Source organism: Fulmarus glacialis, unplaced genomic scaffold, assembly GCF_000690835.1.
Source record: "Fulmarus glacialis isolate BGI_N327 unplaced genomic scaffold, ASM69083v1 scaffold18924, whole genome shotgun sequence".
Taxonomy (NCBI): Eukaryota; Metazoa; Chordata; class Aves; order Procellariiformes; family Procellariidae; genus Fulmarus; species Fulmarus glacialis.
This window is the reverse complement of record NW_009208922.1, coordinates 43,488-68,193: the sequence shown is the minus strand read 5'-3', so window position 1 is coordinate 68,193 and position 24,706 is coordinate 43,488. Positions and strand designations below refer to the sequence as shown.

The following is a 24,706-nucleotide window of genomic DNA, read 5'->3' as shown; positions in this document are numbered from 1 at the left end:
TACACTGCACTAGCAAAAACTACCATTTTTTTTTTGTGCCAGATGAATTAGCAGGGAAAAATATTACTCAAATACCAAAGGGTATTTTTTTATTACCACAAAAATTTCAGATGGAGACTCAAACCTTTCAATGCCCACAGCAGAGATGGCTACATGTAAGCCATTATCTGCTTTAACTTAGGAAGTGAAAATATATGCACTGGCCAGTAGATAACATTGATTGATGATCTTCTTACTGTGTATGGACTTTCAGCATGAGAAGAACACATTTCATTTCAGTGAGGCAAATGTTTTCTTTTTAAGCAAGCAAACCCATTTTTCTAAATTCATTTTTTCCAAGCTGAATTTGAAATGAAAATTTTCCCAAGCAATGCTGAGCAGCTTCCATTTAGCCATTTCTCCTATTTTTAAAAATGAGCATCGTGGGAGCCTAATTGTTTGATTAAATACAATAAATGCAGACTGACTTGTGCTTGAAACTACCCTGTAGCCTAACTGTAAACATCTGGCTTTGTTTGGGCTTTGCACGGCAGTTGTTAGTGCAACAGTATTATTAAAATGTATTTGCATGTTAAAGAAGTGGGTTAGAGTCACAGTCCAAGGGAAATTATATCTTGAAATTGCCTTAAGAGCAGGGCTTTGTTTTCTTGCTGAAACAAGCCATTCAGCTGCTGTTGCGGGAGGTTGGAGCCCATTGGGGTGGATGTTCGATCCATTATTCATTATTTTAGCAGAGCCGGGTTATGGTGGGAGGGGGAAATCATTCTTTACCATCCAAAGAAAAAGCGAGTGAACAAGTGAGAATTGCCCTGACTAAAAGACACGAGGAACTAAAAAAGGTAACGCAATGCTTCATGGAGCAAACGCCTGGTACAAATCAAAGCATTACTATGGCAACAAATGGGAACCAGTGGGAAAAATGGTAAATAATTTTTCACCTGGTGAATTTTACCCATTTTACCCATGTAATATCCATAAACAAAAGGCAGCTTCCTTAAGCAGTCTCCTCGTGTTTATTCAGAAACAAGAAGACATTCCTGAGAAGAAAAATTTCACTGTTTCAAATGACCAAGTATAGTTTGTTGCAATATTTGATACCTGATGCTCTAAAATGGAGCTGTATCTCCTAGCTCTGATTGTTCCTTCAGAGGGTATTAGTTCTGCCCTTACCTGAGTAAGTATATATCACCAAAGGCAAAAGCACTCATCTTTGCATTTCAGATTTGGATTATTTTCATACATGGCTTTTAAAGACTTACACATTTGTTTCTGTGTAGACAAATGCCACAAAATCTCTGACACTCCCAGGTTATGGAAAAAGAACCACTGAAGTGAATTCACTTAAAAGGAACAAGTTGTCACCAGAGAATTAAAATGAAAGCAGATAGGCTAGAGAAAGTGAGAGCATGTCTTAAAAAGCAAGTCTTCCACAAGGTCTAGTAATAAACTAGGAAGAGCTTACACTGAAGAATAATTTCTTCTAGGCCATTCTTAATCTGTTTATCCATTTTCCTTGTTGATTATGCCCATAAGAAATATAAAACATCTCTATTACTCTAAGTTAATACCTGGGTTAAGTGTGGACCAACCAGATACAGTGATGTGCAAGTTAGGTAAGTCACTTGACCTCCTGCTTTGAATCAAAACTTCTGTATGCATCCATTTTGGACATACGAGGAGAATTTCAGTCTATATTCTGAATGTTCTATTTTTAGCTGGTTTAGGAGTGTCTGTGCTCCTTCTGTGCAATTTTCATAATTCCACGTGAGAGCTTTTCAGCTGGATGGCTTTTGCAGCAGCTCCCAGCCATGTGCTGAAAATTTACACATCCTTTTCTCTTGCCCTGATTTAAGATTTTGTTTTCCCAGAAAGGAAACAGTGAATGTTTTATACATTGTGACTTTTCTTTCTTCTGAAAAAAAAAAACAACCCAGCAAATGAGGACCACATAGAAAGTTGTATCTCTTATTGTCCACTATTCCTCCAATGCAAAGTTGGGAAGAAGAAAGACAAACTGGTGCTGACAGTATTCCTTCCCACCAAGATTAGGGGCAGCAAGAATAATTTACTTTGATGAATTGTATTCTTTCTTGCTATGCAAGATTCCGTAAAGGTTGACAATATAATGGCTTAAAAGACCCTTTATGATGTAAATCTGGATATCCCAGTCCTAATTGAACTTGGTGAGACTTTGTGTACTATCCATACAATAAGATAGATTTTTAGAGACTTGGAGCAAAGTGTTCTGTGTTTTCCCGAAATCAGAGACTCTCCATATAAGCACAGACAAATAACCACACAACTGCGTATTGTACACTAGCAAATGGAATATATGTCATTTATTTTTAAGGGGTGAGGAGAAGAGTACCTCTTCAGAAGCAGCCTCTGAGAATTCAATTAGATGATTATTGCATGTAAAAAGTAATACAAAAGGCACTGGAAGTTCCTATCTAGTCTGGTTGATTGTATGCATGCAATGGTCAGCCGTCACGTGTGAAAAAGTAGCAGGTTTTAGATTGCATGGTCAAATGTAAAGTCCAAATACCAAAGCATTAGAACATAGTGTTAGGTGAGCAGCATAAAATGTTCATCTATTGGCTTCCTGGAATTGCACACAAATGCTGGAGAGCATCTTTCTACCCTGCCTCCTCAGGCCTTATTTTGCTCCATCCCTTCTGGAAAAAAAAAAAGGCTAAAAAGAAAGATTCCATGAAATTTGATGTTCACAGTTGTTGCATATAAACCGATTAAGTTTGCAGGCAATGAGATTGCAATTAGCTATGGTAAAATGGAGAAAACAGACAAGTAAAACCCAGACGTACCTTGTGGTGCATGGCAATATTGTAGAAACAAGTTATGGCAGAAATGTGGGATTGTGCAAGCTGAAAAGTAACCTGAAAAGCCTTCAACGTGCTGAGAGGGGCAGAAAGGGGTCAGTGCAATGAGGGAGTGGTGATGAAGCCCCCAAAGCGTGGATGACTTTTCTCTGAACATCCTCTTGAGGTAAAGACATCGGCGTGGATTAGCTTGTTCTGGAGTGATAACAGGTGAGAGAAAAGGACTCGGCAGAAGGATTTGGCACTGCCTGTCCAAGAGGATGGATGGGAGTGGAAGTGGATCTGGAAATGCAATAATTGGGATTCATGGGAAATTGTCAGTTGGTATCGAGCTGCAGATGAAGTGCAACTGCTTCTGTGGTGCTGTGATGGAGTAGCACTAGCTTGTAGTTCCCATTATAGTGTGTTTGTATGTCTTGTTGTAGTGAGTTTGTGTCTGTTTCTGTGGTGTCAGTATGTTGTGTGGTGGCCGTCACATTCAGGGTGTTTTCCGTTCCTCGTAGTGCGTTCGTTAATGAGAACAAAGGAGAAAAAGAATGGAAGTTATCAGGTTATCAACTTCTGTGTCCATTTTGTAGCAGTGTTGTTTTCCAAACCAAAACAAAACCACAATTGTGCCACAGACTATACCCTGCTTATTACATGATAGGGGCCTGATATCCACATATAAATGTATAGACGTCCATCAGTGCAATGCCAGGTACCCGAACTGCGTACACATATCACATGATACCTTTCCACACCTTCTTCATTCACAGTCCAGATGTTTGCAGCAATCTATTTGGTGCTTAAGCAGCCTTATCTCCCTTGATTTGGGCAGTACTAATCCCAATGCTTCTGGTAGAAATGACATTATATGAAATTATGGACTGTGAAGAGTCCTCAGGTTGCACTGGAAGGCAAAAGGTTTGCAGCTCTGTATTCATGCATTAACTGCTCTTCAACACGTTTACTTTGCTGCTTATAAAAATCTATCATCCTTAAAGAGGCAAAGCAATTGTAAAAAAGATTTGCACTCTGTAGTGTGCATGTAATAGTCTATCTGCCTTTATGATGTATTTAATCTCTTCCTAGTAATTCCAGCAGTTATCCCATAATCCCAGCACCCAAGTTTCCTGAAATTTGGCTTTGCATGGGCTGCATGTTTATCAAAAAATTGCATGAGTTTATAATTTTCTTGCCCTAATTTTGCAGATATAAGGTGTTGTCAGTATATACATAACTATGTGATTCCAATTAATACTAGTCTAAAGTAGAAGAAATGATCTTTTAGCAAATCATTGTTCACTGAAAACACAAGTGTGAAGTGAATAATGAAAAATTCAAACCTTACCTTCCTGGTAGGATTTTTGCTGCTCTGATTCAGCTTCCAGTTTCAGGAATCCTAAGGCCAATAATATTTCTAACTATCTAAATGTGTAATTGTATGACTGTAAGGAGAGTCATACTAAGATCAGTTATGCTTCCTATATATTTTAAATTAACAATCTATGCATTTTTATATGAATCATACTGTTTCCATTTCTGGAGGCACATAAGATTTTTTTAAGTGATTATCGCCAACAGAAGAGGATTGCCATGTTGTATCTGTTTTCACCAGACTGACTTTGCATTATTTTGAATTCATAAAAAGAAGGACCACACATTTTTTTAAGTACATCTGAATTAACTACGTACATTGGTTCTTATTTACCATTTTCCTAAAGTAGCCGGATCAGAGTAAAAGAATGCAGAAATTTCTGTCAAAAGTAAGTTTTCCTTTATTGGATGAGAAATCTAAACTGATATACCTGCACATAACCATCTCATGATTTACAAACAATTGTGCAAAACTGGCAAATCCCATTGCAAGCAGTTCTTTCCAAATTATTTGTGAGACTGAATTTTGGCCTTGTGCAATAAAAAATGTCTGCAGACATGTTAAGGCATAAGATGAAATCTTATAGGCAGATTATGTGCGCTTGGTCACTTTATGTGTACCTTTCAGAGGGTTGGAACAGTCTCTTCCTCAGCTACAAAACAGACATGCACAAGTCAATAAGTGAATCAAGTAAAGAAGGAAATGACAGGGGCCGGAAAGTATATGTAGGGTGATTTTCATTATCCAGCGGAGTATGTCCTGTGGGTGGTTTATGGGATACTTCCATCTGCCTTATCTCCTTTTTCCCTAGAGGAGGAGAGGAGCGTCTATTCCAGTGACAAATACTTTTTGAGTAACCAGAAGTGTCCCAGCGAGGGCTGCTGCGGCCCGAACAGCGGCAGCAGCTGGTTTTGCTCTCGGGAAGCGGGAGGAGTGCTCGGGGAGAGGAGACGGGTGCCGGGGCTGATGCCGGAGGGGAAATGGCAATGCAGCCCCCGAGAGCGGTCCCACGACCTGCGTTACGTCCTTGCAGCCACTGAGGTTGGAGCACGCTGGACGTCGGCCAGCAGAGAATTTGGGATTACGCTTTGAAGCCTGAAGTGATCCTTTCTTTAAATGCGTCTTTACTCTGGGAAGTAGGCGTTTTGGTGCCGTAGTGTCTTCTGTGGTCACACATGTGAAGAGGATGGCGTCTGGCCGAGCATCACCTTTGTACAGACAAATCAGTGTTAGCTCCAATGTGAGAGACACAAAATGAAGGGCACAGAAAGTTCTGATCAGGAATATAAGTGCCACAAGATTAATTAACATAGTATAAATAATGAGGTCTGACTCTGCCTTCTTGGGTCTTTATTTTTGAATTAAGTAACTTTCAGAAGTAAAGTGGATGGGATGCCAAACTTAATGAGAGCATAAAATTGAAAGTATTAAGATTAAAGTAGTGTTAGACTTGAAAGGGGAGATACGTAAGCATTTTGGTCAGATCTCAGGCTCACACAGCTTATCATTGTAACGCTTGTGGAGTAATTATTTTGAGTAGAAATCGCAGAATGAAGTTGACTTGTGCAGAGAGCTGTCCTGTATCTGAAGAGAAGGACCTTTTATGCTTAGTTGGTTTAATAAATGCTATCCCATTAACTGTCTAATCAGAAGTGTTACAAATGAATAAATAATTAGGTTCAATATATGTGCATTAGATGCATCTTCTGCAGAGATGTTAAAATTTTATAGCTTTGATTATCATAAAGAAATATGCCACCAAATATGTAATCCTGTAAATAGGAGCTCATCTGGCAAACGTCATTGATGGTGCGCCGTCTCAGCTATTCGAGTGCAAACGCAGGGCAGAGGCCTGAAGGGAATATCCAACATGTAACATCAACATCCCAGCTTTAATTTTCAGAAGAAGCCACACAGGAAATTCCCACACATATTTAGGGCATTGCTATTTATTTGCACACTGTGCTTTGGTTTTAACTATTGATAACCGTGAGTTGTGCAGATGTCTGTCCTGCAGTTCTTTTCTTTTTTCCTTTTTTGTTACACCACGGAGACACGTTTTCTGCTAAACCTATCCCTTTGTCATGCTGATCAGCTCAGGGATTCCCATGTTTTACCTGTACAGAATGTATCGATACAGGAGCTTCAGGCTCAGCTTGAGCAGGAGACGAGACTTCACCGAGAAGAGCAAGAAAAGTTTACAGAAAGGATCATCCAGGTAAATACGAAACCTGCCTGCTGGGAGAGATGCGTGACCATGACGTGTGGCATGGACCTTGTTTGTCAGGGCCATGGGAACTTGTGTCCTGATGGCTGTGCCTGTTTGACCTCATCTGAGTAAATGAAGAATCTGGAAGTTGGGGAAATGTAAACTCAAGCCTATTTTGCCACTTTGAATCTGGCTTCTCTGCTTGGTGGAGAGAAGTTTTGTCCTCCCCTGTGCAGGGGAAGTCGAGGTAGAGACGTGAAATACTCTCTGTGGGGAATCATATCAGCCCCTTCAGCTCTCTGTGAGCTGGGGAAGGGTGCGTTTGACCTCTGGGAGCACAGTTTGGCTCTATGTCTTATTCTGACCCCTCCTAGCCCAAAGAAAAACCAACACTCCTCTGAAGTCGGAGGAGTTGCTACACGCTCATAACTGAGGCACAAATCAAGACTTTTTTGTATTTCTCAGTACCCCATGCTTCCAACCCTCTTACTCATAACTGGTGAATAAATCATATTTTGTTACATAGGCTCCCCCTGCTCTTTTGAAGGCTGGAACAGATTAGTCAATCGTTTTGTGATCTCTAGCTCCTAGAGCGAAAAAAATCTGTTGCTAATTTTTGCAGGCTGTTTGGCTCTTAACTGAAGTTTTCTTTTAAAATTTACTTCATAGACTAAATTCAGCATAATTGTTGCATACTGTAAAGCATTTTTCCTTGTGCCAGCTAATCTCATTATGCCCAAGTGGTATCTCTCCATTTTTTCATAAGTAGCTTTAATTTCCAGTTGATCTCCATAGGAGCTTTCTCACGGAGGCTTTTGAAGGCAACCAGTAAATTGATTTCCTTCCTAGTTGCCTTGGCCATGAAAGCTTTTTGGAAGCTATTGCTGCCTCTTAAAGTTCTTTTCTTTTGCAATAGTTATCCATTGAAAAAGCATAATACTCTATGAAGCTACCTCCACCAGGGTCTTCTGCAAGAATTTGTGACCACAGGGACTTAGATCATAACAGCTTGTAAAAACAGTGAAAAATGCAGCAAAATCAAAGCTAGCTATTCATGTTGACAGCCCGTAGAAATAGAAGAATAAAAGCATCTTCTGGGTTCTTCATTTTTTCCAGATTATGCCCATCCTGTTGATATTGTTCCTTTTTTATCATCTTCCAGGATTTCTGGTGGAAATGACTCAGATCTTTGCTGTATTTAACCATAACTTCATTTGGTGGAAGAACCTGCATCAACACAAAATCTGCTTGTTTCTTCCTGTAAAAACTAAATTTAAAATAAGCCCCTTTTTCACTATTTCATTTTTACCAATGTTTAATGACATCAAATTGATGTGTGCTAGCAGTGTACAATCTCCATGAGTGTTATTAGGAGTTGCGTGTATGTTTTTTGGGCCATTACAGTTAATTTTGTTCCAGATGATTACTTTTAAGCTGCATTTTAAACCCATTTAAGCTAGCTTACTGTAAATAATTTTAATTTAATCAGGAATTTTGTAAGGCATAGTAGCGTAGATTTGAAAATTTGCATTATGCCAGAGCACATCATTTAAAGGGCAGGAAAGTCCTTAGTAAACCACCTAGTATGGACCAGTAGCCTGTGTCAGAAGCATCTGAATGCTGCCATGAAAATCAAGCATCTATTTCTTAGCAGTATTAATTGCTAGGGAGTCCATGCTCCTGAAGAAGAATCTCTGAAGTATTCTTCATTCCTGTGTGAATGTTGCTTGTTGCAGGGTATGTTCTTACGGTTTAAATCATTGTGGCCATTAGTGTACTGTGGCTTTCATAGGTTTCATCTATGGAGCTGGTCAGCAAAGGGAGAGGCAGGTGTTCGGCAGAATGGAAAATAGTAGAAACTGGCATCTGTAAGCAGTGGCTCTGTACTCATTTTCCATCTGCCTTTTCTTGATCAGTGTGAACCACAGCTTGGTTGAAGTGGAAACACTGTCTCATCCATGCAGAACGTGAGATCTTGTACAACTAACCTGTACAAATGCTATTGGGCACAGGTCAGCCATGGCTTGATTTTGACATATTGAGGGAGAAGTCACGTTTAAAGAATAATGTTTTAGGTGGCCTTGTGTTAAAACAGATGTAATTATACGAGTGCTCCAAACTGTTTACTGCAAGTCATTCAGATGCCTCCAGGTATGAACTGTGAGAAGTGAGGGACCAGTAGTTGTGTCTGAGATACTGGATGTGGTTCCTTCAGAAGCGTTGCCCTTCCAGAAGCAGATGGAGACATAGCCACAGAGGAAAGGATGAGTCTGTGGCTGGGGAGTGAAGAGGCAAGGATAATATTCCAGGTTGTCTGAAGGGCAGCTGTGGTCCCACCTTGTAGAAATGGCTGCAAATGCTTTTAGCAGGTGTGATATGTGCAGCAGTGTGGGGCGGTGGCTGTGCTGGGAACATACTGCAGGGATACAATCAAGAGAGGGAGGAAAATATGAGTGGTATAAAATGTTTAAGCAGCAGCAGAGGTCTTGTGCATCTTTAAAGCAAATGTCCACTTCCACAGCAGGTTACTTGGATATGGTTATCTAAGCAAAGCTTATCGGCTGCTATCCTCTAATTTCCTCAACAGTCATAACTGCTGAGGAACTTATTGAGCCAAACTCAATAGCTACTCACTACTGATGAAAATTAGAGATTTCAGTTTGTCTCATCCAAAGTACAAGTGCTGGAAACTGCCCCAGGACCCCACCTCATTGACATGGTGTCTGTCGTTCCATTAAAGCTGGAGGAGGAGCATATGCAGACCCTGCGGAGGAAAGACTTGGAAGTGCAGAGCTTGACTTTGCAGAACAAACTGGAAGAGAAGACCTGGAGCCAGGAGAAAAGTCTGCTGCAGCAAGAACTCAGGCATTTCAAGCAGGACACCTTTCTCCTGTATGTCAAACTGAAGTGGCTGCTGAAACATTGGCGGCAAGGCAAGCGAATGGAGGAGGAAGGGGAGGACATATTAGAGGTAACTGTCCCACCTCATTAACCCAATAAAGTTGCAAGCAGTGGGGTACTGAGATGTCCCTTCTTTAAATGTAGACTTTAAATATGATGTGGCCATCAGCAACTTTATAATTACACATAGATTTAAAGGGGATTCGAATTAAACATGAAGCCTCCTCTTTAGTTGGCTTGTGCTAAAGTATATTCTGCATGATATGTTACAGATCACCCATCTTTAAATCTAAACCCTTAACTAGTACAAACATCTGGTCCTGAAAAACTCTCTCATAGTCAATGAAAATTTAATTAGGTCTCAAAGATACGACTCCTGAAAAATTTTTGGAAAGACAAAAAACATTAGCAAGCTGATGGAGTCAAATGTGTTTAGATGAGTTGAGTGCTGTCATTTTTCTCATCGTGTGCACAGTGTGTTCTTTACAAAGCCTTCATCAATACAGATGGAGGGAAGCTCTGTTTTCATGTTGGCAGGAGAATTATACAGCTTCTTGTGGGAACTTAGAGTGAATCATTCATGTTTGTTCCTCTTCTCCATACACACGTCTATCACTGTCAGCAGCAGTACGCCAGTAGTCATCATGGTGATTTTCCAAGTAGTGACTAAAATAAGATCAGGAATTTCAGATGTACATAACAACCTGGAATCCCCAAGCTGACACATCTCAGTAGGGCTGTGATTGCCAGCCAACACGAACTGTGAAGAAAGGTGCTGCTAAATTGTGTTGAGTTGCATATCCAGAATTACCATTTGCTTTGGAAATCTTACCTAAAGAAAAATTAAGTTTAAAAAAGTGTTTGCCCATTCTGATATTTTATAGAAAATTCTTGAGAATAATAGATTTATTTTGCAGGTTCATGCAATTCTGAAACCATTTGCTAAGGCAACTAAGTAATTTTTCTCAGTATTTCTGATACTTATGTGCCTAGTGCTTTTCAGTGTTTGCTGCATTTGGCAGTACAAGTAACCTTTCAGGTCTGGTAGGAGTATGCTTAACTTGAATACTCCAGTGTTTTGTATTCTTACATAAAGGGTGGATGAACATCTTTACCTTCATCTGCTGTGGTAATATGACTCAGAAACAAGAGATGAGCTTATTAGAAATAAGATGAGCTATTTAGAAATAATTTGCTTCTATTTTACTTCAGCAGTACTAATGTGCTTCTATGTAAACTAGCTCATCTTCTAATATCAAAATAGCTTTCATTTTTTCACTGTTTGGATTTTTTGACTGGTTAATTTGTAATAAATCTACCTCCAGTCATTATTGGAGTCATGTGTTTTGCTAACGCATTAGAGAGAATAAAGTGCTAGATTTAGATACTTCCTGATCTCCATATCTTCATCAGACAATACATCAGTGTCTTGTATAGTTTTTCATTAATGCGTGATGGATGATAGATCTCCTATTTTGCAGGCCTGCATAGTGTTGTGTTCACATATGCAACATGTCATATATCACCCAAAGATCATTTCCTGTAGCCTACAGAATAGAATTCAATTTATCCCACCACAGAGATGCAGGGGAAGATAGTCCCTTCCCTTAGCCCTTCAATAGATTCTGTCCCCCGAGGTAAATGGCAAAAGAGCGTTGATGTGTCCCATCTCTTGCATTTTAGATCGAGCACCCTGAGGCCCTCCCAGACTTTGGCATTCAGTCTAAGCAGAAGGTGGATGATGCAGAGCAAGAGGAGGAGGAAGAGGATGTTGTGTTTGCACTGACAGATTTCTCCCAGCGTCCCACCTCGGAGAGTACTGATCATGGACCACAGCTGCAGACTGCAGAATTACTGCAGCAGCAGAAGCAGGTACTATACCATTTGTATACCATGCCCTGAGAATGGAAACTGGATTTTCTAAGGGAGTTCATTTTCTTCTGCTGCTGTGTTAAATCATCTAGAATTATACTTGTAAAAATACTTCTAGCTGCACAGCAATTACAGTGGATTTCATCCATTATATTTATATTTAATTAGGAGCCACGTGATTACTGTTCTCCTGTTGGCAGATGCTGTCAGTGCAGTGAAGAATCCTATTTCCTCTTGTGGCTGTTTGCCCAGAAACATCTATCAGTATGTGATGGTTTGCAGAATTTACATGCTCCTCTTGCCTGAGCATATCTATTGTATTCTACTGTCAAGCTTTTAGCAAGAAGAGGTGATTTTATTTCCTTTAAATAGTTTAAGAAATTAGCACATGTATTTAATGTTTCCCTTAGAGATGATGGGAAAACAACGCAAAAGTTCCTTCCTGTCACTGGGCTTGTTTTTAAACGTCTAAAAGCAAATTATGCTGACTTTTCCCTGACTTCTCCTGTGCCCTGCCTGTGTATGTCAGAGCACTGACATATATCCTAGCTTTTTCCTTTGTGCATTTAATATACCTAACAATAATAATAGCAAACATTCAAAGGGGACAGACTTACAGCTTCCAACAGTTGTTCAGGAGCATCTTCTTATATTTTTAAAATGGCAAACATTCAGATGAGAGCATCCTGTTACATGGAATTATTTGCAATCATAAGTAGAATGGAGCACGAATTCTGTGTAAAATAAAAATTCAGTGAAAAAAGTCTTGAAGCTTTATGCCTTATGCCCCATCTCTATCCAGGTCCTTGACTTTGGAGCCTGCTCCACAGTGAGAGCCCTCAGACAAATATGTACTCTCTATGACCGCATTACTTTGCTGGACTCGCTGCAGGATCTGAGGATTGCATGTGTCTGCATTTCAGTTCTTTGCCTTGAATTCCCCAGACTCTCACGACAAAGTACAACCTGTTTGCTTGTTATCTATATGGTCTAATAGATAGGCAACAGGCAACAGTAAGTCTCTATCCTGTAATAAGGTTAGGCTGGTGCTGGGAGATGCACAGGCTGTCTTGCAACCTACCTCTCTAGTTCAAGATGTAATTTCAGTTAGAATTTCTGTTTGAATAAAAACTGTAGAGATCTGTGGTCTTCATGCTACTTTATATTCTGCTTTAAGTTTATACACTCTTTTGCTTTCCTTTTTCATAGTGCTAGCTGACACTCCATTCTCTAGCTATTATTTTCTGTGAAGTGTGCTACCAAGGTAGTATTCATTTGATCAGTTTGGCATTTGGAAAGGTTCTACTTTGCCAGTCACCCAGACCCATCACTGTCATCCTTTCAGCAAGCTCTTCTCTGGTAGAGGCTGAAGAAGGCCATGGAGGAGATGCTCCTGAGCATGTCATTTAACTGCATTCCATCTGTAGATTGATTTAATCTAGAATGAGTAGAATAAATATAAACTAACATACTGTCTCGGTACAAACTCTGTCATGTACTAACTTTCTATATAGATCTCTTAAAATGACCAAGAACATTCAAATAAATTATGTCCTCTTTGACATAATCACTGCTTAGGCATTAATCTCAATTAAGGTGGCAGAAATGAGAAGTAGGATTGCTTATAATTCATTTTTGTATACATTGCATGATGTTCTAATTGCAGCAGTTCCAGCTAATCTTGCTTTAAAAAATGATCCATAGGAACAGACCACATCTCAATATCCCGCTTGATAGTGAATAGTGCATGATATCCAAATGGACTTGTGAAGGTAAAATAGGTTTCTTGCATTCCAACCAGGAAAAAAAGTGTTATTTCAACAATGCAAGAATGAGTGAGTTTGCTAAATATTTCTCATTTTAAGCACTGTTACTTGTTTTGCCTGCTTACGCTAGTGAATCTTCTAATAAGCACTGTGTTTATTGACAGGCATGTAAAAAGGGTTTTCAATGCTACGGGGCTTGTATTTGTCAGTGGCAAGAAAGGATTATGATTATTCTCTGGCACAGAAATAGGAAGCCCTAGTGTAGGTTAATTCTGATGCTGTCATAGATTCAAGGCGTCAGAAGTGTTTTCTGGAGGACCACAACAGAGGAGTAGCTGCCTGCACACCTCCTGCGCCCTTGAGGCTCTGCCAGAGCCTTGCTCTGTCCTCACAAACCTTAGTATCAGTTGGGCCTGAATTGTCCATCTCACTATGGTGGATGGCTTGGCCCTGCAAACCTCCTGCGTGCGGGACCTTCGCTGTGCTCACCAACCTCACAGACCCTGGTCCTTGCTCTACACACGTTACAGATTTTCACCCATAAACATCAGCTTCACTTAATTCATATATGATCCCAAAACACATTAACTAAACAAAAATAGAGCAAGAAAACACTTCGCCTGTGTTGTCCCAGCTTTAAAAGCTCTGAGAGTATCAGCAGACCCAGAGCACGTCCTTCGTGAAGGGGTGGATCTCGGCAGTGCTCACCTCCCAGTATACCTCGGACTAATCAGGCTGCGCTGAAAAACACCCAGGGTTTTGGGGGTCTTCTGCAGGTTCCTTAAGCCCACAGCTGGAAAAAAGCACTGTTTATATGGGGAATTTGGGGTGAGTGGTGAAGCCGGAAGTCTCCAAGGTTTGCACCTGCCCAGGAGAGCCCTAAGTTGCTGGTTCTGCCTGGCAAGCTCCGAGATGAAATGCATCAGCATTTTTTTCACATTAGGAAGGAAATTTTGCGATAGTCTAGGAGTGGCTGAGATAACTAGGTCAGAAAAAAGAAAGAGCTTACGGTAACTTGAAGTAACCCATATTTATTTTTAACATTTAATGTTAATATTTAATGGCTTGTATTTTCAACCTGCGCTCTTGTTGCTGACTTTCTCACCCTGCCTGGAAAGTGGAATTGTTTTGAGAAAAATTATAAACCCTGAGGCCTTAATTTCAACAAGCAGCCTCTAATTTTATATTATTATGATTTGAGGTACTCGACTCAGTGGAAAGTACACGTCTCACTTGTCTGGGATTTTTATGTGGCCAGTGTGTGGAGGGATGAAGACGTAGCAGAGGGGAAAGGGGAGAAAAAACGTTAGTTGATGAGGGGCAGAGGGGCCGATTCATCTTTCTCTTCGTGGCTTTGTCCCTTGGCTGGTAGCTGGGGCACACTGCAGAAAGGGTTGGGCAAGGAACTGGCAAGGCTCAAGAGCCAAGCAGAAAGTCCAGTCTCGGGCAGGAGGTAAGCAGGCAAGTCGGGCTGGTGGCACAATAGAGGAGGGCTCGCTGTAAGTCAGCGTTTCTATGTGTGTAGTAAGAGATCAGGGAGAATAGCCTGTGGAAAAGGGAGAATAGCCTGTGGAAAAAGGAAGAGCTTTGGTTCAGTTGAGTAGAAAGGGTGAAATGCCTGTTGGATTCTGGAAGATCAGGGGAGTAAGAAGAAAAGAGTTTACACATCTGTGGTCCAATAGAAAAAGCATTTAAATACAACACATTTGTGTTGTTGCTGGAGGGGGGGGGTGTCAAGAAAATCACCAATTAGATCTTTTTTTGCTCATACAGTATTTGTTTTCAAAGCTTAGCTAAGAGAAAAGCCCAAAGGAATAGTAATTAAGACCTAAATATACTAAAATGATTTGCACCAAGATCCAGCTTCACTTTTGCCTAGATCTGTGATTAGACAGAGAAAACGCACAGTTCTCGTTCGTTGTTTAGGCTCCTGACCTTGTGTTTTTAATTGACTGCTCTACTAAACTGCTTGTAATACCAGACTGTGGCTAAATTCTTAAGTGACATTCTCAGAGGAAAAAAAATGGTGATTAAAAGCAGAACTATGCTTCAAACAACTTCTCTGGTCCCAAACTTTTCTAGAGCTGGATGCTCCCATTTTAGGGATTGACTTAACTTAGTAAAGACTCCAAAGTCCTGGAATTTAATTGAGGTTTACTACGTCACGTTTTTACTTATTGTCAGCTGTTGTTTCCTTTACCTATAAATCCTGAGCTGTGGATACAACAATACTTTAAACTGCTTTTGTAATTCTCTTGTCTTAGATCAGTTGTGAATCAGTCAGATTCCTCCATGCTCTAAATTTCGGTAACTGGTAAGGTCCTAAAGAGCCAGTTCCTTGCATGGGAGACTGTCCGGGGAATCACAGCCATGCCCCATTTCTTCTGCCTGTACAACATCCCTGGGAGGAAGGGGAAGACCATAACAATCCTTGTTATGTATCTATAGGACTTATTGTTACGCAGAAACTGTTCAGCCAACAGAAATCTAAAGCATGTCTAGATGTAAGTGTTGTATTTCAGAGCACATCATTGTCTCAAAAGTACTTCATCTGTTCTCCAAAAGCACTCCAGTTTGGCAAAACAGAAAAAATAATCTCACAGACCTCTCCAACTTTAGGCTGTAAATACAGAAGTCATGCAAAAGAGACTTCTCTGCAGGAATTAGAAGTATGTAACCAAAATTGGATTTATGTTGGCAAGTTAATTAAAATCCCAGCAAGCCCAGGGGGCACCTGGGGTACTTGTCTCATAACAGCAACGTTGATGTAATGCCTCTAGAAATAAGACATGCCCTCATCCCAGTAGGCTACAAACCTGCAGTGAGGCTCTTTTGGCTCCTCTCTGTACTAGTCCATCACTTCCTTCTTTGCAAACCTAATTTTACAGGATTCTAAAGCTATCAAATATATGCACAGGAATGAGGGGTGTAGCTTGCTTTAGTGTTACTCGGTTTTATTTTTCTTCTGCCTCATTTCCCTCACGGTGCCTTTAGAACTACTTGGCCAGAGAAAGGTTTATGCAGCGTACCAGCAAACACAGAACGTGGTTCTTGAGTGAAAGCACTCCATAGACATTTGGGGTCAGGGTTTTCAAAGAAGATGAGGCCAAATTTTGATGCACTCAATACCCAGCAGCTCCTGTTGTGACACTAAGGACGAATCTTCAAAAGAGCTCTTATTCTGATTACTACACAAGGGGCTTGAGATGTTTGGAGAATTTAGCCTTAATTGGGTATCAAAACGAAAATTCGTGGTGGAAACATAAAATCTCATTACATATTGAAAAGTAGGTGATCTTATATGCATGATGGAGACTGCTGCTGTATAATAGGAAACTGCTAATTGGCATTAAATGTTAATGGAATTAATTCTGCTTCTACGGGTGCGTTTCTTGTAAAACCCCATGTTGTACACCATCACATTTCGTTAGCCCAATCAGATTATAGGTCAGTCAATGAGCACCTGCAGTCATTTCTCTGCATCTACCATATTTTTGCTGATGAACCAAATGGCTTGGAAAAAGTAGACCATATTTGTTTGTTTTTTAAAGAAAAAAGGCACCGTGGTATGTCTGATTAGTGATTACAAAAGTGGGTGAGGTAGGTTCAGTGATGCCAAAAATCTGATGAGCATATGAAATCAGCTTAGTTGTCTGCATAAAATTTTACATGTATTGTCACTGAAGAAATGAAAAATAATTTAGATTTTTGCGTACATCTGTTTACTTGACTTGTCTACAAAGAAGTCCCCATGTAGGTACTTCATGAAACACCAGATAAGAGGAATTGCAGGAAGCCTCCACTTGGGAAAATGCATAAAAATTAAAATTAATTAGATTATCATGCAAGAATCGAGACAGCTAATTTGAGTTAGGCCTTCCCAAGGAAGCTAATGCATTCATGAGAACCAGGTGATTAAATGCTGAATTTGTTGAGTAAGCTTTCCCATTTTTCTGCTCATGCTGTGTCTGCTAATCAAGTATAATTTTCTTAAAAGTCTTTTCTATTCAAAATAACTTGTCAAATACAGTCTCTGGTTACTTCTTGGTCTTTGAGAGGCTCATTGGGAATATTTGATTTAAATTTTGGATAAATAAATCAAGTTACACATTTCTGTTTCCTAATTCAATGACTGCAAAAAACGGTGAGATGATACCTTTTGTTTTACTGATCCAGAATGAATCTTTAAAAAACATTCTTCAATATTTAACATAAAAATGACAGGTTTTGCAAGTCTCCAGAGAATTTGCAGAAAGTAAAAGCCAAAACTAAGAAAAAAAAAATTAGAGATTTGAATAAGTATCCACGCTATCTTTCAGTACTTGCCAAGATCAAATGTCAGCTCTGGGCTAGACTTTTGACTCCATTCATGGCTCCTGGCTAGCACAACAGCACAGACAACATTTTCAGTATGGCCATGACATTCTCAACAAGACGTGGGTGATCCCATCTGTAAGAGGGAAAGTGGCCTAGCTGGCATTCGTGCCTTTGGTACCAAGCGGGGTGCTGCTGCAAAGATAACCTGTGTGCAACTGCCTGGGACTGAGGAGAAATGTGAAGCACAGACTAGTGAAACACCTTAGCAGAGATACTTGGCAACCTCCCATTTTTTTCCAAAGTAGTTTAATCTGATAATACAAAAGCATTGAAAATTAATCCTTTTTCTTTATATGTAGTTTACAAATATTTGAGGTTTGATGCTGAGCAATGACTGTATGTAAGAGACATCCAGCTACCCAACAAACTCCAGGAATGATACTCTAGCTTTGGTTTACAGTATTAAAAAAGAAGTTATTACGGATGTCCTCAATCCAGAAAGATGCTTAGTGCCTTTTTCAGTGTGACTTAAGTATCTTTGACTTTCATGGGTGCTTCAGGACTAGGGCTAACAAGAAGTAGCATCATAGAATCGTAAAACTATAGAATCATTTAGGTTGGAAGAGACCCTCAAAATCATCGAGTTCAACTGTAAACCTAACACTGCCAAGTCCACCACTGAACCATTTCCCCAAGCGCCACATCTACACGTCTTTTAAATACCTCCAGGGATCTGGTGACTCAACCACTTCCCTGGGCAGCCTGTAGACAGAAAAGGCATTGCCATTCTTAGTTTTCTCACGCAGAAGTTAGCCCAGGCACTTTCTCTTCCATGCAGTGGATGTGCAGGTATTTTTCCCCCTAAAAATGAAACTGGAGGCTAAAGCCATCTAATGACAGCGGTTCTTTTGCTTTGTGGCGGCAGGCAAGTGAAAATCGGAAGCTCCTGAACGCTCTGAAGAGTTTGCTGGATGACTTCCGCTCGGAGCTGCGGGACGAGGAGCGTGAGCGCCAGGGGCTGCAGCAGCAGTATGCCCTGCACAAGGCAGCCTGGGAGGTGGAAATGACTGAACTGAAGTGCCACCTCGAACAGGTAACGTACCCCGCGTCCAACACCGATAAAGAATGGCTGAGGTGCTTAATGAAACGGGAAATCTGTGACAGCCAGGAAGGGTACTATATTTATTCATTTTACCTTGGTGCCTGAAAGCTCCCCTGAAGCCTGAGCAAAGCTTTGCCTCTTGAGTTGCCTCTTGGATTCCAGTTGTCCCAGAACGAGTGTTCGTGTAGTAGGTACTGTGTAACATAGGTGAGGACAAAGGAAGTGAACCTCTTTTTGCTGTATTTTCTCAGAAGAGTTGGCTTGTAATGTATCAGCTGCGGTAATGACACATGCGGGTGTCTGTATTTATTGGCATTTATAGGAGAGAAAGTGTCTTAATGTTGGCGTGCTCACAATTAGCTCGTCACTGTGCGTTGGCACAGGACAACTGCGGTATTTGATGCATAGGAGAGAAAAGAGTGATTTAGTAATACTGAAGTGTTAGATCAATATGTTAATATTAAACCAGCTATTCAAAGCTACTGGTTAGTGATGGATGGTACCCCACTGAAGAGAGAGCTCTAGCTACCCGCCATGGGATACTGTTAGAAGTATGTATATAAAATCTGGTGCCAGGTGCTTCAGTGTCATGTACGGCTGTTCATGGAGGATGTACTGTTTCTGAAGCAATATGAAAACAAATCAGCAAAAAACCCACAAGGATTCATTTCCAAAGCTGATGGCATCAAAGTTCATTGAAGAGGGGAGGGGTGGGAGAACTAGTATGTTCAGGTCCTGAGAAAAAGATTTGCAATTGTAGAGCTTCTCTGCAGAAGACAAATATAATAAAAATATTCACTGCTGGGAGGGTGGTACATTTAGGAGGATTTACTGAACATTGGAGACTCACTGTGACGCACAGAGCTGAGATGCGAGCGCTGCTTTTCCTGCCCAGGTACTCTAGGCTGCTTTCCCAGAATGAAGGAAGAAGCTTTCATTTTAGCAAAGTTTTCTCTCAGCAGATTCAAATTCTCAGTTCAGCTGCTGCTTAGTACACACACATTTCTAGATAACAGATCACTTGAAAAAGGAAACAAAATCAATCCCCATTTTCACTCCTCCCAAAATAAAACCTCTATGACAGATTTACCTTAAACTCGAGATGGCAACAAAGAACAAAACTTAGAGAAAGTTAGTCTGACAACAAACTGCCAATTTAGAGCTTGCATGCTTTGCCTTTGCATGGACGATAAACTCCCAGGCTGCCGCTCTGGCTGGTGTTTGGCACCAGGATGGTGCTGTCATTCTTGCTCAGGGAAAAGATAGATTTGCACCCTTCCTTCTGGTGGCTTTATCAGGCTCTTTGCTACCTCCACTGCTCCACTGCTAATAATATATAACATATGGTAATTATCGAGCCGTGGGTAGTACTTTTTACATTTTTTCCAGCAAATGAAAAGAATGAAACTGGTCAATATTTAAGACATAAAACTGTCTTCCTTAGCCAATTCCCCAAACTACATTTCTATTTCACGGTAAAAACAGGTCCCTAATGCAGTAGCAAAAAGATAGCACATAAATCATTAGAATACCTACTAGGGTAGGGCAAACAATATGAATGTCCCACTGAGGTCCTGTGTATGTGCTCACAATTACAAGGAGGCAATTAAAAAATTAAATAGAAAAATAATAATATAATAAGCCTGAAATAGAAATAATATAAACATAAATTTAACTCAAACTAATATTAAGGATTCAAAATATGGGGTGTTTTTGTTTTCAGGATCAAAATGGGAGGAGCTAGTGAACAACATGTAAAACATCACCATTACGTATAGTCATGTTAGCATCCTTTGCTATTCTGTACCAACATGTGGCATAACAACAGCTTTAACTAAATAGCCAAGTCTGTCATGTCAATGTGGGTAGGAGAACCTCTCATGATGTCATTTTGTTGTTTTGATCGGTAGTGATGAAGCCAGCAGGCTGTACAGCACTCCCACCATAGGGGGGTATAGAGCTGCCAAACCCTTGACAAGCCCATAGAGAATCAAGGCCTTTCTAGTCTCCACTGTTGTCTTCACTGCTGCTGTTTCCACCTTTTTTGTGAAGCAGTAGGTCAATTAAAAAGAGCACTTTCCTCAAGAGAGTCAACCCTAATTAATAGTCACTGGCAATGGTTTTGCATTTTGATGCTTCAACTCTCTGTATACGAAAGAAAAAAAGGAAAGAAAACTCTTTTGATGCAAAAGCACTGCATATCAGAGGTGAGAATGTACTGTTGCCTGCTGCTTTGGAGCTTTAGCACTGCATATATCATTAAAAATAAAAGTCTCGGCTGTCAGAAATGCACGTACATCTTATTTGGCAGAAGGATCCTTAGGCATTGTTTTTAAGATAAGAAATAATGAGATTGCTCCCAAGTATAGGATTGCAATAACTCTGAGCCAATAAGGAGTCCCAGTAATTCTTAGCCTTCAGCTGGGCAAGTGAAAAATCCCAGTGTTCTGGGAACTGGGAACTGAGAAAGGTTTGGAAAAAGGAGGGAGTTAGTATGCGGGGCCAAACCCTGCGTATGCATTGAGAACTTGCATGTAAGGACACAGACCCTCACTAGGACCCTGACCAATGGTCCAGCTTCAGGACACCTTGGGGAATATAAGCTGTGGTGCACATGGAGAGGCATCTGGCCACCCTTAGCGGTTAGCTGGTTTAGGAACATCACATTTAGACTTTCATGATAAGGAGCCACCAACGGACCTTTCCCCCATGATTCGAGCCATTTCATCAAAACAGAGGCAGAAGTACTCTCTCCTTGCCAGGAGCATTGTTCTGTCTTCCACAGGCATCAAGAACTGTCTTCTGAGTCATAAGACACCACCTCTGACTGGAGAATTTTTTAGATCCCAAATCACTGAACACCAGGAAATTATTCTAAAGGTGTATCACCGTATACTTGCCTTGGTTTTGAACTCATCTTTGTACTTACAGGCTTCCTGTATTCTTCTCAAATGGGGCAAGAGCTAGGGCTCTGGTCTGGGTGAGCCCATGGTCCGGCACAGGAGGTCTTCCTGTATTTTGGCAGCTTGCGCAAGGCACTCTAATGGCAGCCATGCATTCTTGGGGTATCAGTCTTCTGGAGCACATTCTTTCTCCCTGCTACCTCTCTCAGCTCTCCTGCCCTTCACAGGCCTGGGCACCACTGCTTTTCTTGCTTGCTAACTGAAAGGCTGAGAATTTGCCCAGTGGTTGTGAAAAACTCAGTGGCGTAAGGAAAGAGAGAGCATGAGACTTGTTGAGGTTCAACAGTTTGCTGTTTTTTTGATATTCAAAAAAATTGAAGAAGGAATGTGCTTTATAGGCTAATCATGCAAACTGTATTTATTGCATCTGAGTATTTGTTTGTTTTATAGGTTGCTTTTAGCATTTTCATGCTTCATGCCAGCTAAAGAATTTATCGCAGGCATTGGCATGTATTTGCAACTTAGCATGCTAGCCATAGCTACTGCTGATATGGCATTATTCCCCGGGACGCAGCAGAGTTGTAAGGTTGAGTCTGCACTCTAGCCTGGCTGGATTTATCCCAGACACTCCAGCAACCTCCCCTGAGAGCTCCTATTGCAAGATGAGAATTCTACAGGGGCATCAAAGGTCCTTGAAAGATGACTTACGTATATGACACAGAACAAGTCCTAAATAGCCCTCTGTCAGGCTTAGGTGTAAGGAAACTGTATGTAGAGTTTACTTCATTAGTCCCTTACTATTTTGGCTGATCTCAGCTCTGCAGTGACACTCCTGAAATACATGATTATTTAGTGTCACAGCTACTTAGTAAACCCATCAGGAACTTGCAAGGGTGAGCAAGGGGGTGCAGGCCACAGAATAGTAAAATCATAGAATCGCAGGTTGGAAGGGACCTCAAGGTCCAACCTTTCTTGGCAAAGGCACAGTCTAGACAAGATGGCCCAGCACCCTATCCAGCTGAATCTTAAAGGTGTCCAGTGTTGGGGAATTCACCACTTCCCTGGGCAGATTTTTCCAATGGCTGATTATTCTCACTGTGAAAAATTTTCCTTTTGTGTCCAATCGGAATCTCCCCAGGATTAACTTGTACCCATTACCCCTCATCTTTCCCATGTGACTCCTTGTAAAAAGGGGGTCTCCATCGTCTTTGTAGCCACCCTTTAAATACTGGAACAAAATCAAAGCAAACAAACCTAAAAGAATGGGTGCCAACATGGCTGACCCTGCCTGCAGCAGCAACTTTGATTCCCGCAGCACCATGAAATGGAGCTGGGGACTTGTGGGTGAACAGAGGAAAGATGTAGCAGGGGGCAAAAGGCCATTACCTGAAGTTAGCAGTGAGTTTGGAATCTGGCAGTGATATTTTTACATGTTGCTGAACTAACATGTGGGCAGTCAATGTGCTGGGTAGTGGGTAGGAAGGCAGCAAAGCTTTCCGGCTTCTTGAGGAACCTCACTGCCCAGGATGGTGTCTCCCATCGTGGATCTGCAGCACAGAGGTGTGTCTCCTGGGATGTTCTGTGTTTCTGCCCCACGGCACCTCTGGTCACCACCGAGCCGTGCAGTTGTGCGTAGGACAGCCTCTTGCACATCGCTGCTGGTCCCACAAATTTACACTGCACAAAGAGGGTAAGTGTGAGAAAGATAGTGTCATGTCAACTTTGTTAAAATAGGATTTTGCTTTTTTATAATTGTTGGTTTTGGTTGGTTGGTCGGTCGTTTGAAAACAACTGGAAATTAGTGGTAGAGGACGCAGGTGTTTTAAGATCTCCCTGTCAGTGCAAGTGGCTGTAACAGGATGTTCTCTGCAGCTCAGTACAATTTTAAATGACTCAAGCAATAACACCTCTGCCATTTACTTGGGGAGGCTGTTCCAGAGACAGTAAGATTCACTCTTGAATCCAGTTTGGACTTCCCTTTGCTCAGAAACTTTGGGCTTATTTTCCACACAGGGCAATGTGAAGGCATTGTCCTTCTCTCTTGCTAAAGGAGCATGTTTCCCGACAGACCTGCTGCCTCTCCTTTTTGAGGACAACTTTAACTTCAGAGGCGGAAATGAGTTTTCACTGCTTTTCACTCCAGTTCACCTGCAGAGCCAGGGGACGGAGATGTATCCCATTCTGAGTCACTCACACATCTACTGAGTTGTCAACAAAAGGTCAGGCTTCAGGGATAAATTTTTCACTCGCTTGAGCTTACACAAAACCATTGAGCACTTTTTTCACTCTGACAACAGTCCAGCAGTGGCCCAGGTTGGCCAGAGAGGTTGTGCAATCTCTGTCCTTGGAGGTTTGTCAGGATCCGACTGAACAAAGCCCTGCACAACCTGGTCTGATCTCAGAGCCAACCCTGCTGGAAGCAGAGGGTTGGACTAGAGACCTCCTGACACCCATCAAGCCTGCATTTTCCTATAAATCTATTACCTTGGGCCAGCTCTTCTGATCTGATCAAGCTGATCCCTGAGCATGAAGTGAAGGAGAAGAAAGGGAAGGTAGCATCAGCTAACTGCCCTAGGAATCAATTCAGACAGCAGAACCTACAGAGGTGGGGAGGATGATCTCGGTACATCTTGTGCTGCCTACACCCTCTTATGTTGGAAGGTGTGAGGAGCTGTACAATAAGACCATTGCTGAGGAATGTTCTGGGAAAAGTCTCTTCAGAAGATGAATGCACTGTCTCTAGGTTTCAGGAGCACTGAGTGAGAGCACAAAGGTAGAGCAGTGGCTGAGGACGTTGCCCTGCCGATTGTCTCAGAGATGATGATGAGGGTGGAATTCACCTCCATGTTTTCTTCGTTGCTGGTACCCACACTCCCAACAGAAAGATCACAACTGATGTCTTAATAACATGATCTGGTAGAGCTTGAGAAATGATTCCCTATGGTTTTCACTGTCTTGATTTTAAAACGTTTTTCAAGTTGAATATCTTTGATCATTTATTGAGATCCTAAGAGCTAAGAATTGCCATAATTTTGCCATTACCTTTGTGGAGTTAGGTCTCTAACTCAAATTCATTGTCAGACACAAACTTTTACCACAGAAAGTTTGATGTCCTAGTAATGTTTTATTTTAATGCCAGCTGGAAGGGAAGAGTGAGAACACCTCAGGAGAAACAGGCCTCACTTCTGATGCAAAGGGAGCTTTTGAGGAGCACAGGAAGCTTCTGGCTGAGAGTCATGGTGTGGTGATGGACCTCCGCTGGCAAATCCAGCACAGTGAGAAAAACTGGAACCGGGAAAAGGTGGAACTCCTGGACAGGCTTGATAGAGACCGGCAAGAGTGGGAGCGTCAAAAGAAGGAGCTGCTCAGGCGGATAGAGCAGGTAAGGAGTCATCTTGGGGTGAGCAATGGCTGGCTGCAAGCATGTTGCACCATTACT

At 41.3% G+C, this 24,706-nt stretch overlaps 1 protein-coding gene across 1 annotated transcript in view; it reads left to right on the top strand.

Annotated features, from left to right (window-relative positions):
* The window catches only part of MTCL1 (microtubule crosslinking factor 1), a 53,041-nt gene that overhangs the window by 10,266 nt on the left and 18,069 nt on the right, over window positions 1–24,706 (top strand). Inside the window, exons 5-9 of the mRNA XM_009576683.1 lie at window positions 6,323–6,415; window positions 9,147–9,377; window positions 10,991–11,179; window positions 18,188–18,355; window positions 24,407–24,649. Of these exons, the coding sequence (XP_009574978.1) occupies window positions 6,323–6,415; window positions 9,147–9,377; window positions 10,991–11,179; window positions 18,188–18,355; window positions 24,407–24,649 (924 nt within the window). The remainder of the gene's footprint in view (window positions 1–6,322; window positions 6,416–9,146; window positions 9,378–10,990; window positions 11,180–18,187; window positions 18,356–24,406; window positions 24,650–24,706) is intronic.